The 18,734-nt window shown below is 36.5% G+C and overlaps 1 protein-coding gene across 1 annotated transcript in view; it reads right to left on the reverse strand.

Annotated features, from left to right (window-relative positions):
• Positions 1-3,642: 3,642 nt before the first annotated feature.
• Positions 3,643-18,734, reverse strand: part of LOC135682726 (exocyst complex component 3) — a 33,214-nt gene continuing 18,122 nt past the window's right edge. The window contains exons 16-29 of the mRNA XM_065197733.2: positions 17,668-17,734; positions 17,126-17,218; positions 16,500-16,541; positions 15,944-15,995; positions 15,639-15,709; positions 15,180-15,233; positions 14,524-14,621; positions 13,632-13,703; positions 13,110-13,190; positions 12,353-12,424; positions 11,271-11,382; positions 10,589-10,672; positions 10,316-10,408; positions 3,643-5,157 (exon numbers count right to left, since the gene is read on the reverse strand). Of these exons, the coding sequence (XP_065053805.2) occupies positions 5,017-5,157; positions 10,316-10,408; positions 10,589-10,672; positions 11,271-11,382; positions 12,353-12,424; positions 13,110-13,190; positions 13,632-13,703; positions 14,524-14,621; positions 15,180-15,233; positions 15,639-15,709; positions 15,944-15,995; positions 16,500-16,541; positions 17,126-17,218; positions 17,668-17,734 (1,132 nt within the window). The 3' untranslated portion in view covers positions 3,643-5,016. The remainder of the gene's footprint in view (positions 5,158-10,315; positions 10,409-10,588; positions 10,673-11,270; positions 11,383-12,352; positions 12,425-13,109; positions 13,191-13,631; positions 13,704-14,523; positions 14,622-15,179; positions 15,234-15,638; positions 15,710-15,943; positions 15,996-16,499; positions 16,542-17,125; positions 17,219-17,667; positions 17,735-18,734) is intronic.

Genomic DNA, 18,734 nt, shown 5'->3' on the forward strand with positions numbered 1-18,734 from the left:
TCATGAATACGCAGTGAATACCCTAGACGGTACTTTAACCAATCAAAATGCTCCTTTCCATGAATAATATTTGCCGTTAGTCAGCTAAAACAATGGTCTTGTACGCTGAGAAATATGCAGCGTACAGCCTCAAAGTTGGTTCAAAATAGTCTCGTTATGAGATCGATATAAACAGTTAATGGACGTCGGAGCGGTTGGAGTGATGGAGCTACCGCATGCTATTCAGACAGAGAATGAGAATGAGATTCAGAATGAGATTCGACATCAGAATGACATACAGAATGAGATTGAATCCGAACCACGAAAGACTAAAACTGTCTAAAATGTATTTCTGATGTTTGATTTAATAATTTCTAAGCCATCTTGTCTAAATGATTTTTTTAGCACCTTTTTACACAAAAAAACTGAGAATTGCGTGCGAAATTTTCGCGTTGTTTCCTGTCTACATATGGGGTCCCTATGGTCGAAAAAAGGGTATTTTGCCGGGCACGAAACAATCAACGATATCTTCCAAAAACAAGAAGCAATTCTCAAAATTTTTTCCGCGTAAAAAAGTACAATAAGTAAATTATCCGAAATGATTTTATTTGACAACGAAAGCTCTTTTTATCTGGCAGAACTCACTCGATTTTCCTCAGAATGAGATTCAATCCTTTAGGCCCTCTAGACGTAAACAACACCACTCCATATCAACGAATTGATGCTCAAAACCAGGAGTTTTTCATAAAATCCTCACAATTGCAACAAAATTTGCCAAATGTAATGAAAAATTGTTCTGCCAGATAAAAAGAGCTTTCGTTGTCAAATAAAATCATTTCGGATAATTTACTTATTGTACTTTTTTACGCAGAAAAAATTTTGAGAATTGCTTCTTGTTTTTGGAAGATATCGTTGATTGTTTCGTGCCCGGCAAAATACCCTTTTTTCGACCATAGGGACCCCATATGTAGACAGGAAACAACGCGAAAATTTCGCACGCAATTCTCAGTTTTTTTGTGTAAAAAGGTGCTAAAAGAATCATTTAGACAAGATGGCTTAGAAATTATTAAATCAAACATCAGAAATACATTTTAGACAGTTTTAGTCTTTCGTGGTTCGGATTCAATCTCATTCTGTATGTCATTCTGATGTCGAATCTCATTCTGAATCTCATTCTCATTCTCTGTCTGAATAGCATGCGGTGATGGAGCTGCATCGAAAACAGTAAACATGGCTTAATTAAAAAACTATTGCAATGTCCGTATTACTGTTTCATAATCATTCTCTCATTTGACCCCTAATCTTAATCTACCAACAGCAAAGTGGAAAGGAAAGGTAGGCTGCTCTGCTACATAATGCTACACTGACTCAGATCTGTTCCCTCTTGAAATGCCAATTTGTTATTGCTTGCCAATCAGGGATGTTTCTGTTTGTATTATGTGATAGAATTAAAGTAAATGCAGATAGGCCTGGATAATATCCTTATAGTTGCCTGGTGTATTCAGTTATCTTGTTGGCCTATTCTGTTTGCATTATTCGAGCGCATTTATTTGCATTATTGTGCAGTCTCATCTCATTACCTTCGATTCTTTCAAATATTAACTTGCATTGAAAATATCACGATTAGACCATGAAGAAAAACGTCTATACTGCATACCACAAAATCATTTATAACTCATGTAATGCCCTATGTGAATAATTTTGAAACTTTTGAAAGCCCTTTTGTATTAAGGTATTAAGAGTAGGTGTTTACAGTTACTTCCTCTTTACATCAGTGCAAATGTTAGACGATTCAACAACAACTATTGGGACGTATTTCGACCAGTAAAATTTTACTGGCTTTCAATGATATGTTTTGATTTGAATCACTTTTGATGAAATGGTTAGTGGTAATTTGATGCAACGAATGAGTTCGAAGAGTATATTTGAAAAGGGTCCTTTAGCAAAGTATCGTTTTCATCATAGTAATGCCCTGACAGTGTAGTACTTGCCAACCGAACCAAAAAGAAAATTAGATAAAATGTCAATAGCTAGTCCTTTTAATCTTCCTATTATCCCCCTTTTTTCATCAAGCCACATCAAGCCACACCCTGCCACACCCTGCCCCAGGGAATGCTCACTGTTTTTGTCTTGACTTCATGCTATGATTGATTGCATGAGTGAGAAATATATTTTGATTGGATAACATGGGTATCCTCATCGCATGGCACGATTTTGAAAATTCCCCAACATTCCTGGACGAAGTATATTGCACATGCGCATGGGCGATGCCGGACAGCTAATGGGATGATTCCCTGAAAAATGGCGAGGGTTGGCAGGTTTCCAGTTAAATATTGTTTTTTGCAAGATTACAATGAATAATACGAGTTCAGATAGAATCCTGGCATTACTGTCAAACCTTTGATTATACATGTCTACAACTACACTCTTTTTAAGAACAATTTTATAAGAACACGAGCCTCAAAATTGGTCAAAAGTTAAGAACAAATGAAGTTTAGCAAGTGTAATTAAGACATTTATCGGGAAAGTATTACCATTTCCCAACCTAGAACCGGAACTGTTCACAAAAAAGTTGAAACGATTTCAATTTTATTTTCGATCCGTTTCGATCCGTCGCGGATCAGCCATGTGACCATTTTTGCATCCAAAGCACGTGCGCAACACAAAATCTGATCCAATCCGCGGACCATTTTCCGGAGTGGGTCTTCGGCTTTAAATCGTATTCTTATTTGGATCGCCAAAACTGTGTTGTGGTTAATTTGCCTGTCCGCCGTTACCCATGAATGCCCGATATTACCCACATAGAGTGATTAGCGTTCACTTCAGAGAAACAACAAACTATGGAACTGTAATGTAAAAATAAGTTCATCAGAAAATTTCCTTACAGATATGGTTTCTTAAGAACAAACAATTTTATTACCCATGCCCGACATTACCCATGTCTACCCTATTTCAAGTTTCTTGTCTTTTCATTTCATTTTTTTCAATTAACGAATGCTTTACAAATTTCCAATACTTTCGAAAGAAGACATCTTTTTCCAAGTATGTGCAAAAAACTTAACACAAATTTTTTACAGGTAACCCCACCATCATAGCCTTTTATTACGATTTTGCACTTGCTGACATGATCTGAATTACTTTACATAGAAAAGCATATCTTGCATTTGCTATTTTGATCATTCTTATTTCTGATGATTATTTTTTTTTATTTCAATCTCGATAAATTTTCAAGTGACATCTGGCTTGAAAGAAATCTTAAAAGTTTCACTTTTGTTTCTTCAGTGTTGACTCGAAATACCACCAAGACTGTTCTTGGGGAAATAAAAAGTAAGAAAATATGTTATCCCATGTACAACAAGTTTCATATTTTTGTCTGAGATTGCAAGATGCACGAGAACGTCGAATGTATGCCAAGGTTCGAAGAATCTTCCAAAGAACGAAAGGTCGATCTCATAAAAGCCAGAAATATAGGCATATAAAACAACCTACAAAATATTTCCAGATTGAAATGGGAGCCCATGCAGGGGTAACTTATTTGTCTGTGTTGGATTGAAAAACATCCTTTACCTTGAGGGAAATATTTTTCACGAACTTTTAACACCAGAGAGAATTTGAATACATTGGAAAATAATTGGCGAAATCTCAAAAGGACAAACGAAGCAGTAAAAGAAAATAACGGACAAATTTTTTTTACTAATTTATAAAATTTGTACAAAATCATACTCTGCAATTATTTTCAAAATTAAATCGATACAAGGCAAGACAAAAATTGGTCAGAACATCACTTAAGACAAAATCATACGGACATTGAGTCATTTACAAATATCTTAACACAAAAAGTTGGCTTTAAAGTAAAATTCCTAGGACCTTTTGATGAATAAGAATGGTACCTACATTGTGCTCGGGCTACCCTACAATTTAGGGCTTTGCATACACTGATCAAAAAAAGACTGGATCGAGCTTTTATTGTAATAAAAGAATCACAATCTAGGAAGAGGGCTCCAAAACAGCCCATTCGATGAAAGGGCCTTCTCTATCACTCCTAACAGCGTTTTCATTTGTTTTGGCCGTTTCCTTATTCTGCACTCACATAAACAGCATTGCGTTTCTTGCTTATCTATATTATTCAAGCACTGGTTTGGAAGAGTGGCTCCTGTTATTTGTCCTCTTTCTTTGAAAGTGAGCGGGACTTAAACTTTGATTTTTCAAGACATTAAGAAGCTTGATCCAGTCTTTTTTATAGGTCACTGTGTATGGTGTTTCGCATATGACATGCTTGTTTGAAAGTGGACCCGCGACCAGTGCTTTTTGAGTTTAGCATTTGCCAAAAAGTTTATTTTGTCAATTATATAAAATTGTATTTACCGCAAGTTCTAGACTAGGCTCCCGGGGGTTTATTTGGAAAAAAAATTTGGGGTAAGGGCTTATTCCAGGAGGGTGCTTATTCGAGGGTGGGGCCTTATTCGAGGATTTACGGTAGTTGTAACTTGAAAACTAGACAAATCAAATGCAACGGGTTGCTCATTAGTACACTTAACCCAATATCGGGTGAAAGGTACTCTCTTTATACACATCATCGTTATTTATACACAGGGGCAGATCCAGAGCAAACTTTAAGGAGGGGCAGTTGGTAGTGGGGGCGCTGACAAATTTTCAAAAATTGATGACGAGAGTACGCTGTATTCAACAATTTCAGATCCATTTTCGGAATAAACAATATAACTTCAAGAAAATCTTCTAAGCAAATTAACCTATCAGTCTCAGAAACTATTTCACCTGATTCTCATCCTTCAAAAGGGGCGCACAATTTCCAAAAAAGGGGTGCTAGACTTGCTTCAACTCGTCGAGAGAGGAGAAACTGCCCCTAGTTGCCCCCCCCTTAAATCCGCCACTGTTTATACATTGATAAGTATGATGCGCTGATTACAGCTTCGCTTCAAAAACAGGAACATAAACAGAATGTCTATGGTTCTTATTGCTTATAACTATAATTCAGCATCCAATTTTCTTGACAACTTTCTATTCTGGTGAAATACCTCACTTTCGTGCAGGTATCTTCGACTCCAACTTATCAAGGACTGTTGCTGCGACCATGATTTGACCAAAAATGCCTGCAGGAGAACCATCAGGATTGTCACTAACTTCACTTGTTTCCCTTATCTTTAGATCTGAAACCATCTGAAAAAGAAATACTTTCATTGCTTACCTTTGAAATATTCTATTTCAGATCGTTTCTAAACGGTAGCGGAACTAAAGTGGGGTGGTGTGGGGGCTGCAATCCCTGCAACATCGGCAAAGATAACAAAAAATTGGGATGAGTGACCTGAACCTGTTGCAAATGCAGCAAATCACCAAAGCCGCTTCTTTCAAAAATCCGTTTTGCTCTTTCAAAAATCTGTTTCAAAAATGGTCGGTGTCAGTACGGATAGTAAAGCAGGCAGATATCTTTTTATGTTCGCTGCTGGCTGAATTTCTTTACTTGAAGTTGATTCTGCTTTTATTATCTTTAGATAAAAACCAAACGACAATTATTTTATCCAGAAGATATTATTTGACTCCTTTAAAAACATTAGGAACTGCGATTGCCCCTAATGTCTATATCAGAAACCTGACACATTTATGCCCTATTTCTACAGGGACGCGGGAGCTCATTTGGGGGGGGGGGGGGGATTCTTCAGACAATCTCTCGAATATCATACTTCAGTAAAAATGTGAGAGGGCTATAGCCCTCCAGCCCCCCACCCCAAAGACCATGACCAAGTACATGTTTCTGTAAGAGCAATGTGGGTAGGTATTGTGAGTAGGTTGAGTAGAGCACTTAGCATGTTTAGTCCCCCCCCCCCCCCCAAAGAAACGTATTTAGCTCTGTGATATGCTGCGCGGTTCTTGATCGGCTGTTGCAGCAAATCTTCGCCTCAATTAGTTCCAAGGCCACATCGATAGAGAATATACAGCGCTCATCTTATGGGCAAATTTCTTTTGTTTCACACCTTCCTTTTCCCCCGCATCTTCCAAATAGAATTCCGCCAAAACAACAAAGTCTAGCGTTTTACCGCCACACACTTTTTTATAAAAATAAACTTTAAATTTTGCTGAGCCTTGGTATAATAAAATATTTTTTATTCCCAGCCTAAAATAATTATTAAATAACTATTAAAAAGAAAGTTAAAAACACTCCAGGAAACGACTTACAGTGAAAGTGTTTCCAGTGAAAGTCACGCCTATCCTTTATTCTGAAATAAACTCATCTGGATAAAAGTCATATTGTCGATATAATTTGAGCCTGGCTATTATTCTTAATTCATTCGATATTTCACTATCTTCGTACAACGATATTCTTCTGTATTTAGCAAAGGTGTTTGGTTAATAAGCCTAGGCTATCAAATTATTTTAAGCAGACTGTGTCTCGCTTTGGCGACAGGCTTAATTTGAAAGAACGGAGAGCCGGGGCACAAAATCCCATGATATTTTCGTGAAATTGGTATGTGATAAGATATAAGACAAAAGGGCCTAAGGAAAAGACCACGCCAACATTTCCTGCCAAAACCATAACAAAATTATGATCACAATTAAAAGCCGTTCTGTTGCAGGCTAGCTCTCGCGAAATTTAGCACGTACGGCCGATGTAATAGCTTTTACTCGGCCAAAACGAAATTTCTAAACTTTGCATCGAACTGATTTTTCGCAACATATAGAGAAACAGAACTGTAGCCATCATTGGGCAAGTTGCCTTCGGCTGTAAGCGAGAGTCGACTAGGTACAACTCGATAGACTCTTTGTCGCTGAGTTTTGAGGTCGTTTGCGTTTAAACAGGTCTTTCTGCGGTGCGAATTTTTCAATTTGCATATTGATAATAGAGAATAAGATTGAGGATCAATTTGACAACAAAACACAGTCCGATCGAGAGCTTGAATTACCACGACAGATTTTGAGGTGTCTTGACAATGAATCCGGTGTTCTTTTGTTTACAAAGCGCGACAACAATAGAACAAGTAGCCTCGACTTCCTTTCGTTCTCGAGACCTTCGAGTCGCAGCTTGCAGGAGAAGAATGGAAAGATTTCTCCTTTACAGACGTTTTAAAACTCGGCATGGCAAATAACGAAACAATGCAGGAAAAAACTAAAACCAGCACTTCGGAGGCATTTTCGTATTCTTGGTACCCCACGCAGTGTGAGATTGGAGCGTCTTCACGGGAAACAGCTCCGACTAACAACGACAGCCTAAGTCAGGATTCCTATCGAGTATTTAAGACCGACACAGATGATGATGAAATGGTGGTGGTGCAGCAGGACGCGCCTGAGCAAGCTAGCCGACGACCTACGCAGTATGTAGTCAACCTTAGCAACAAGTTTACTGACCAGCAAGTCAAGGTCTTGATGAAGACTTGGAAAGAACTTTACGACAGACGGCAACATTTTCGAACTAGCGAAAGTGACTGGCATGACATAACCGACAAGGTAAACATGGCGCCGGGCTCTGCAAAAACAGTAAAACAAGTCAAAAAGAAATTTAAAAATTTACGAGACAGGTATCGAGCTTCAAAAATAAAAAATAAAAAAAGGAATTTTGGCTTTAGCAAATCGATTTCATTTGCTCAGTTCGAACAGGTGTATGGAGATTTAGACAAACAAGATACTAGGCATGGCCCCCGGAACTCAAGGGAGGACGACTTACAAAATACAGAAGAAGCACGAGCTGGCCGGAGGACTGTCAAGCCTACTAACCAGTTGCAGAGTGCTAGATCCATGCAAGTAGAAACAACAAGAAATCCTGCAGAGCCACAAAACTCTCTGGAAATGCACAAAAAATCTTCGCCAACATATTCTCACACTCAGTCGACTCGCATGTCGGCTCCAAGCCTGACAATTTCAATGCAAGGAAATAATGACATGAGCACTGCACACGCTCAAAGCCAGAAATTCAACTTTCCTGGGAATATACCTCAAAACACAACTTCGATGCGCGGAGCACCTCTCGAAGTTGCAGACTTCAGATCTGGTATAATAAACAGCATATCTCCAATAACAACAAACACGGGGGCTCGTCACCCCTCGCTTTGTGACAGTGTGCAAGATTCGCAACTGGTAAACGCTGTAAGGGAACTGCAACAACAACAGATAACGATGCAGCGTGAGCTTATGCGAAGTATGAAACAAATGGAGGATAGAATCATGGGCGAAATTTCAATAAAAATGCGTGAAAGCGAAGAACAGTTTAGACAACAAATCGCCAATGCATTAACCCAACTTGGAAATCTTATACGCATTACATAGGCAGCAAGAGGTCGCAGCTGAAAAGTTTTACGAATTTTTTGTCCCTTTGCAAGGTAATGCTAATTTCAAGAATTCAATTTCTTAGCCGACGCGAGAAACTTCCAAAAAACAACGAAAAGTTTGGAAAGAAAGAGGCATCAAGGCAAAAAACAGTTCTGTAAAAAAGTTGAACTTTGCATGACAAAATTTAGTTTAAATCTACAGGAGACTTAAGTATTTTTATTTAAAACATCTTATTTACCAAAAAAAAAATCGAAGAAAAGTTTTTGCTTGCGGGTCTATGGTCAACGATTCAACGATAAGTCATTATCGACCATCACCACCCAATCATCATCAAGAATCAGCAATCATCATCACCCACTCATCATCAAGAATCAGCAATCATCATCATCCAATCATCAAGAATCAGCAATCATCGTCACTCACTCATCATCAAGAATCAGCAATCATCATCATCCAATCATCAAGAATCAGCAATCATCATCACCCACTCATAATCAAGAATCAGCAATCATCATCATCCAATTATCATCAAGAATTAGCAATCGTCAGCGTCAATCATTTTCACCGTAGTTATAATTCATCATTATCATCATGAACCAACATAATCGTCATAAAGGAAACACATTTGATTATATAATCTACAAATTTTAAATGGCATCCTTGCAGTACAACATATTCCGCCTTGAACTGTTCATTTGATAACAGAAGCATGGAAACTGGTGAAAAAAGAATACTTAACATAGGCCAATTATTAAAATACAGCAAGAGCTTTTTTAAGTGAAGAATAGTAGAGTCAAGTCCACATTTTCTAAAACAGGAATGGGCAACTATCTGAGCATCAGTGCTCGTATAAAGAGTGTAGGATGAAAGCTTAAGGTAATGAAGTAAAGTGTAGTAATAGTAAAGAAAGCTTTGTAAGGAAAAAGACTAAAATAGTTCTTATTAATAGAAAAAGCAGATGAATATATCCTGAGTAGGATATAGCTCTTGTCAATCCAAAATAGTCTGAGATAAAGCAGCATCAGCTTGGGATATTTCTCCTAAAAGCCACTTGTGCTTTTCCCTGGCTGCTTGTTGTGGGTTTAGTCTGTGTTTCTTTCATTTTCATTCAGATTTATACCACGGTGATTTTATGAAACATAAAACCCTCAACCTTTATCAATTATTCTGACGAGACCTCTTACAGATTTCGAAAAAACACCGATCAGAGATGCAGCATAAGATTTGTCTGAATTTTCGCTCCCATATTTTTGCTTCTGTAGGTGCGGTTAAGAATTTATCAAAACTTTGTAATATTAACCATTTTTTTGGCGCTCCCGTTTTTCACTGGCGTTTTGCGATCCTGGATATATATTTTCTAACTTCATATTACCCACTTTTATTCTGACAGTTCATACTTTAAGGAGTGTCAGACGAAAAGCTTTAGTTTGTCCAAAAGTGTTTTCTTTTTTCAAACTATGCAATGCCTTGACAATTATGCAATGACAATTTTAGCCCTTTTCGCCATTTATTGATAGCATCCTAACATTTCAAGACAATTTCTGATCGATTTAGAATGCAATCTTGACAATAAAAAACAAGAAGATAATGGGAAATCTGTGGTTGTTTCCATATTGCTTTTGAAAATAGCAGAAAATAAGATATAAAATCGTAATTGGGCACAGCCGCCTAAACAGTTTCAGATTTCCTTTAGCGAGCAGTAGAAACTTTACAATGCCTGTCAAAAGTCTTGGTACACAAACGCCAGTTTTCAACGGCAAATCCAGCCATTCCTCTCCCCCCCCCCCCTTTTGAACAATGTTTACTACCAAACGACGTAGGTGATTAGGAAGTACGCTTTCTTCTGCGACTTCCATGATATTTTTCTAAATTATCAATATTGTTTCGGGAGAAGGGATGCGGAAATAGGAGTATGCGGGAAAGAATTGAAGAATATAAAAACACAACGCAAATCGCTTGGTGTTCCAAGTACTTTTGGCAATGATTGTAGTTACCAAAAAACGCTTAAGCAAACATTGCAACTTCTATCAATTGTAAAATAGGAAAATTGTAAGGGTACCTGTTTGGACTCAGTCCGTCCCATGTCTCCGCGTAATGACAGTAAAGCTAGCGCATGCTCCGCGCGGAAATCAGGATACTTCTCAGCCAATCCCTGTATTAAAAAACAATGAGCTAATCTCACATATAATGATGACTTTACTTGTAACGATTCCAAAAAATCAAAACAAGTGATTGATAAAAACCAATGTTAAAGGAATAAGGTATCAAGAGCTGCATTGGTTAGCAGCAAATTAAAAAGATGCAAATATTCAAACGAATCTACTAAACTTACAGATATCTCTAACGAAACGATAGCAGAGTCTTTGACTTTCAAAACTTCAGCCATCATAGTCAGTACACAACATGGTGAATCCTCCTGGGAATTGGAAAAATGCAGAGACTAACTACAAAAAAGCTGGCAAAAATATTTGACCTAATTTACAAAATTCCTCTTTCGCAAAATACTGGCTTTGATTTGTATATATATTCACTTTCAGGTTCAAGTTAATAAATTATATTTTTCAATAATTTGTTAAATTAATTCTCTGCAGTGATGCAGCAGTTGGCAAATTTTACCAACTCAAAGAATGAGATAACGCATGTGCCAACCACATAAACTAAAACCTGTCTGTCAAAATCTTCCTTTAACATCTCTAACCGATAGAGTAAAATGACCATTAGATAATCTGAATGTATTTATTTACCTCCTTAAAAATATAACGATACAGATGAGTAGAAAATACATCAACCGGATGCAGAAAATCAGACATGGACGCTGGAAAAATGTGGAAACATAAGATGCTTCATGCTTCATGCTTCAGATTTTTTCAAATGCAACCGGAAAATTGTAGAGCCTTTAATTATTGTTTTTACAAAAAACCAGACAATAAAATTATTTTTTGCCAAAATTTCAGCTTGATTATTAAGTAATCAAGGTTATGGTTGACCAAAATTAAAAAAAAACAAGACCATACAAGTGGCGGCAGCTTTGCCAGCCTGGTGAATGCTTCTGCAATTTTATTTGCTTCTTCGATTATTTGGTTTCCTGCATCCTTTCTCTCTTCAAATGATCGAAACGTTATCCTCCTGTAACAGAATAAAATGTAAATACTTTTGATAGGATTAAAGATAAATGATATGTCAGCGCAAATGCCAATTACCTGATTGACTCACGCGAGGCAGCCCGCGCGATCTGACGCACGTAAGAGAGACAGCAGTGAGCAGAAGACTTGTCGTCTTCGTCTTATGTCTTGTCGTTTGGCATCAGGGTGCCACGTGGTCGGCGTAGTAAATTTAAAAGAAAAGGAAGAAAGAAAAAAATGAAAAACAAAAGAGAGGCGAGGAAATAGACAAGAGAGAAAGAACAAGAGATGCAGCGGCGGACACCTGGGGTGGCGTTCGCCCCCCCTACCAATAATTTGGAGGACAGTGGTCTTTTGTTCTAACACAATAGGAAAATGTGATGTCATCTTATCAAAACAATAGGCTTGCCCCCAATATTTTACCAAGTGTCCGCCCCTGAAGAGGCGAGAAATTAGACTCAAGGCAGTATGGAAGAAGCAATCTGGACATAAAGTCATCGAAAAAGTAGGGTGGAGTTTTTAATAATCTATATAATTTTTTCATGATTTCGAGTTTTCTTTTGACCTTTTGATTTGAAAGGCATTTACTTATGATTCTGAGATATTGCAAAATTAAACAGGATTTGTTTTTACAACAATTTTACCAAACAAACCAAAGTTCTTATAGTTCTAGAATCAAAGCTCAATTAAGATTTTGATCTGAGTAACCTGAAAATATTAATACTTGCAATGAAACTATCTGTAGCAAAGTGCACGATAAAGTATAGCAAGAGTTCGCATTGAGCGTCGAACTCCGAACATAACTTTGGACCTTCCTGCTTTTATCGAAGCAAGTAAATTAATTGATACCAAATGCTACTAGAGGTAGTTTCTAATGATAACTGAATATGAAAAGTATTTTCTGTATAGAAGTAGTACCATCGAATTTATGGGAGAAAATTACTTAACAAAGAAGATTTAAAACGTCACCTGACCTTGACATGATAGCTTTTACGTATTCAATAACTAATTTTTCTTCAGCCTTCTCCATAATGAATTTGGCATACCTGTGAAAAATACGAATACTTATTTGCAATGCAAAAAATGCTAACATCTTTTCCCTACAAAGACAGCATGCCTGACCAGAAAATGCATGACTTTTCATTCATAGTAAATAAGCAAGACAATGCAATGTCACCCCTCATGTTCACTCATGGCTAATTAAATGTGTGACAGATACCTAGTGTAGAGTACAGTTTGCTAATGAATTATTTAGGGGCAATTTGGGACAAATTATTATTGAAGAACAGTTCGTGTATCACCGGATTTAGTAGAAAATTTAGAGTGGGTTTTTGAGAAAAAAGAAATCTGTTCTGGCCGTTTAAATGTTTCTACCATACGTCATGACACATGTACCCAGTGTTGAACAGTGTGCAAAATATTTCACGATAAAACCTCTTTCATTGTGTAGAAAATGAAAAACATTTTTCAGCTGAGGCATGAACCCTGTGGCAGAGAGTCTTAAAGGAAGTCTTACGGTAAATGCGAACGATTTGGACTGCTTAAGTCTGTGTGTTCCTAGCAATTTACCGCAATAAGACGCCTGAGGTTATATGCCATCAAATCAGATGAGTACAAAAACTCTCTTTCGCCTTCTTCATTTAACTGCCCAAACCAAACATCACCCTCATTCCGAATCAACCACTTCCTACAAACTAAAATCTTGAAAATCAACTTTCCCTAGGTACTTACGACGGCTTCAAATGGACATAATCGCGATTGTAATCTTCAAACGTCAGTACCATGGTGTCTACGGCAACATTTGACTTTAACCTAAAGCAACAGAAATATTATACAGGGATGGATATGGAAAAAATATCAAAACTATGGCATGTTGACACAATACGTCAAAGAAAGGTTGAAAAAACAAAGAAGACAACTTTATGAATAAAGATCTTACAAATGAACATGAATAATGTGTTACAAATGGATGTAAAGAATGCGTTAAAATGCAAGCCTTACTATTATAACACCAAGTCAAAGCTGCGAGAAAGTGAATCCAATGTGAATATCAAGTTATTGACATGATCATTTCGAGCTCTCATTTTTAAATATTAAATAACCAGCTTAAAGGCATTAACATTTACGGACATAGCATTTTTGCTTTGAGAGAAGATCACTGCAGCAAGCAAGCTCTTATCAAGCCAAAGGTACTCAACAAATATGTATGAATTAATCAAAAATATATCTGATTGTTCAAGAATCAAGAACTACCATTTTTTGGTCATGAGATCTGTGAAAAACTCTTGCAAGTCGATTAGAGCTCCATCCAAAAGCAGAGTGCAACTGTAATTCAAAACAGGATTATTTCTTACTGAACTTTAGTTACACACGCACATCTTAATGTCTAGTGCGAACACAAAGTACATACAGAATTTCAAAGTTTCGTGAAATTAAATGACTAATATGTAGCTATTTCAACAAGAATGTCTCAGAATAAAGCCAGCCATTTCCCATCTGTGAACCTAATAATCGTAAGTATTGCAAATATGTTATGCAGTTGTCTGGTGGTCCCAGAAATCGTGGTACTCAGAGCTGCAATCTAGAACTGTTCGATGCTACACACCAAAGCGTGCAAAACTCGGCCTATACGGCATCGAGCACTAAAACGACTGACCGGTAAATCTGTAATATCAAATCAGAATCACAAATTAGAAAAAGTTTTGGAGTCAGAGCTAGAATCACTTAACAATAGATAGAAACCTTCAGGCTGCTCCCACTAAGGAAGTTTTTATTAGAAAAAGAAATTGAGTTTTTGCCCCCATATGTTTTACAAATGCAGATTTATATGCGAAATTTGAAGTTTCCCTGCTCTCAATTCCATTCCCCTGTTTTATGAACGAAAACGATTAAGACTAAAATTCTGAAATTTTTTAATTTGCTTGCAACAATTTCTGAAAATGCTTTCGCTTTAAACTGTCAACCACTTAAATATAAAATGTTGGAATTGGTCATGCATCTCCCTACCCCGGTTTACCTCAACTCCTCTCCCTTCCCCTTTACCTTATACCCGACCTCGGTGTAGGTTCAGGTAGGTAATACATCCCAATCAAAGACACGAGAACAAATTGGTAACAAAGAAATCGTCAAGCCGATTTTAACTTACGCCTCCTCGCCGAGTCTTTGGAAAGCAACGATTACTTCTTCGAAGTTCTTAAGTCTTGTCTCACCAAATGCACTAGAAAGCTCTGCCCTTTTCTGATTCTAAGGTAGACATGGGATGAAAAGTAACTTATAGAACGACTCCTATACCTTAAGATGACACAAACTGGTGCAGTAGATCTAACTACGTACAGACTCGTTATAAGGAAAATTCACCCTTTATTCTGTTATGAAATGAAATATCAACCAAGCCAAATGAAATACAATGAGACAGAATAGATTTTAAAGTCTCTGTTCAATTTGAACCAAACAAACAAAAAAGTAGTCCTTTTGTAGACTTGCCTATCTCAATCATATAACAACAGAAAGTGAACTGATATTGCACAATTTGAGACATTGCATGTTGTTCTTCCAGATTATAAAATACAAACTCGATTTACCACTAGTGAAATGGCAAGTTGATGTAAAGGAATGTAATAAAACGAGGGGCTCAACAAGTGAGTTGAAAGGGAAAGAAATACGATGGCGAAAGAAGGAGCTCATTTTGGTGTATTATGTAGGAGCAGACAGGGCTGTTGGAGGTACAATTAAAAAAAGGGTGTGAATTAATATAGAATATCGACAGCGTCCGAATGAAAACAAATTGCTTAAATATTTTACCTTCATCTGTTCTCCAAACACAGTGATCGACTGACAATTATTGATGATTGCAATCTACGAGATGTACCAACGAATTAGAGTGGAAAAATACCTGAGTAAATGCAACATTATCTAGAAATATTTACTAAACTGCTCAAGAACAAAGTGTCAAACTGAAGAAGGCGACTGGTGATCAAAAGAAAAATCTGGATTTGAAAGACTATAAGACATGTATGTTTCTGTGTTTCTATAAAATAGGAGTTTCTACAAAATAAATGCTTCTGCTTTAATCAACTGTTTTGATAAAAAACAGAGAAAAGGTTTAAAGACTTGCTTTTATTGTACACGGGTCCTTTCAAGCTAAATTCACCAGAATACGTCCATGAAAGGTCTATGATATATTTCCGAATTGTTAAGCGTGTTTCGAGAAGATTCTCAAATACATATACAGATTCTCAAATATACGATAATAATACTTACCATGTAGGCTTCAAAGTATTGTAAAATACTTCTGTTTCCAAAATGCTTTTCTTTATAACACTTAATTGCATCTGAAGGAGATTAAGATTAAAAATACTTTTTGATCACAGTAGAACGTAATATTGAAAACAAGGTTAAAACGTTTAAAATAGACTTACAAGTAAACAGCAGTAAAAAGATTATGAATGCTTACAGTAACTTAGTCAAGAATTAAATGATTAATAATCATTTAGTTCAACAACAGAAAATATTCTATATAATATTACAGAATTAAAAAATTAAAAAATGTCTGTTAAGGGACTTACTTTGCAATTCTATGGTAAAGTCAATAAGAGCAGTTATGCAAGCGTCCAAAACCTACAAAAATTCAGCGATAAATTAATGATCAAAAGTCTAGGTGAAGAAAATCAACAAAACTAGTTACTGAAGCACATTCCACACTTAAAACATATTGGCGGGGTAAATTCATCTAACTTAAAATATATTCATTTGGCGGGGTAATTTCATCTAGAAACTCGTGCTTTTTTCAGGGTCAACTCGTAGGATTTTGCAATCACAATGTTTTCCACTACTTACCACTCAATTATTTATGTCGCTATAATATTCCTTTTCTGATGATCGACAAAGGGTATATTCTTAAAGGACAATTAACACAACAACGAGAGCGGGTAAGCATGCTTATGGAACTGGCATAAAGCCGTTCTATTACAATTCAGATTGTGTGTTATCTTTCAATACAAATACAAATCATTTCTGAGAACTGGCTATCATGATTAGTTCAAAATTTCTTTGCATTTCATACAAACTGCTATTTAGCCTGATTTCACAAGCAAGTCAGAAAATGATTCTAAAGTATCTCACTTTAATTTCCATTCCTTTCTCAATTTGTGCAGCAACTTGTAGCTGTGAAACAGAACAGCACGCATATCAAAGATAGAAAGACTGAGACTAAATAAGCAAATAATAAGATGCTTTGAAACGATTTAATATCACAGACTAAGATAAAAAACCTATATTGCTAGGCTAGACAATTTTTGGTTCCTCCACCTGCAACACAGCAAAATCGGCCAGATTTCATAGCTACATAACAGTTTTATCGCTATTTCACTTAAAGATACTATTCTCGTCAGTAAACCGTTTAAAGTTAACAACAAGCTCTACAGCGCGCTTATGATTGAGAAAACACGGAGAATCAGTCTTACGCTGCTCATTGGATAAGTAACACTACGTTCTCTGTATAGTCCAACCAATGAAAATCTAAATAACCATCGAAATGTGTCGGATTTGGTTCCTATAAGTTCTCTTCCCGGGTGACAAAAAAATCAGACTTCCCTTCATATCAAGGATAATCTTATTCACCACGACATAACCACTATCACTTAATCAAAAACTGCATCTTGAAAATCTCTTCTAAGATCCTTAATGATGAACGATCGGGAAAATTCTTCTGCAACCGTTTTAATAAAAAGAAAGGTTGAAAAGCTTACATTCTGGTCCAGCATTTGAAACAGAATGATTGGTAGCGATGTTTGATAATATCCATCGACATCTGTTTCTGGAGGCTTATCCACAAGCCAATCCTATGAAAAAAAAATCACTTTGAAACCCACAATTTTGAATATTCATTGCATTTTTCAAACCATTCTTTTGATTCAGAACAATCGATTCGTATTCAGAACCTATTTTTAATTCAGAACAAAAGATTGTTTGCAGATTCGTATTCTCTGTGAAATGATTTTCTTATAAGGCCTTTTCTTAACTAAAACCAACAGCATAGATACATACATAAATTTGTGAAAGAAGTAGCTTTCTAAGATTTGTTCGGGCAGTACAATACAAAGATTATAAAAAATATAAAAAAGATTACAACTAACGTCCACTTGTTTTAAAGGGTTTATCTATTTCTGATCCAGGTTTATTGGCAACCAAAAAGATCTTCTCGTGTATTTTATGATTCAAATAGTCTTTTTGCAGTTGTTTCAACCAATGATTCGAGGTATTAGAATACTCAATGGGGAGGGAAAAGTACCTGCGACTCTGTTTCAACCATTTTCGACAACCAGCTTTGCATGTTGCGCTCTGTCGTCTTCAAGTAGCTAAAAAGGTTTACAGAGAAGATAGAAACTTGAAACGTACAAGTGGAAGAACACAACTCACGTATGGGGTTTAAGTGTAGGGCACATGAATTACATTAAAACTGTGCAAAGACGAACATTTATAAGCTTACGCTGTCTTTCTTTGATTAAGCACTTTGAATATCAGAATATCTTTAGGCCGAAAAATATACAAGGTACTTAATGTAATAAGCATTTTCGTGAATTTTTTGCGCGTTGACTAAGGATCATTTTTATTTGCAGTCTGCATGTTGGCAATTTTGAGCAAAAAAACCCAAAAAGTCTTTATTGTTATTTATTTAGAAAAAAGTTGTGTCTTTGAAAAAGTGTAAGTAATCTCGTGTAAGATATTTTGGTTCTTTTGCCCCGAATGCAAGTAATGCATCTCTTGGAATAAGAACCTTTGTTCCTGAAATGACCATATCCACCTTTGAAATGAGGACCAAAAACAGTCTGACTCAGAAAGTTGAAAAAGTCGGTTCTCTGTTGCATGCATCGTCAATGTACATAATCTTCAGTGCAGTCTAGATAGGTCTACATCTTGAGCATATTTAGATATACAAATGTTATTTTACTTAAAGCCTAGTTCTACAAACAGATCTTGCCTACAGAATGTCATTTGCAAAAAAGATTGGCTTTCATAGACTCAGATGCAAGTTGGAAGGTGGAGGGGCCAAGGACAAATTAAAGATTTACAACAAAATAGTGTGGAAAACAGTCGGGGGAATCATAGCCCTTCCGTCTTTAGGGGCCCTGACTTTGCTATCAACTAGATAGGCAAGACATTTGCAAGAATATGGCAGTTAGCAAAACAGCTATTGCCGGCATATGCATATTTAAATCAGCCATTAAGCAAATTGATTAGGCGTAAGGAACCATTGCTAAAACTGCGTAATTATGCCGTTTACCATACAGCCTGAAAAGTTCTCTCGGTAAGTTGTTTCATCCATGTATCAAGTACGTGTAATGCTACAGGTTTAAA

Source organism: Rhopilema esculentum, chromosome 16, assembly GCF_057945365.1.
Source record: "Rhopilema esculentum isolate cy_ngs chromosome 16, ASM5794536v1, whole genome shotgun sequence".
NCBI lineage: Eukaryota > Metazoa > Cnidaria > Scyphozoa > Rhizostomeae > Rhizostomatidae > Rhopilema > Rhopilema esculentum.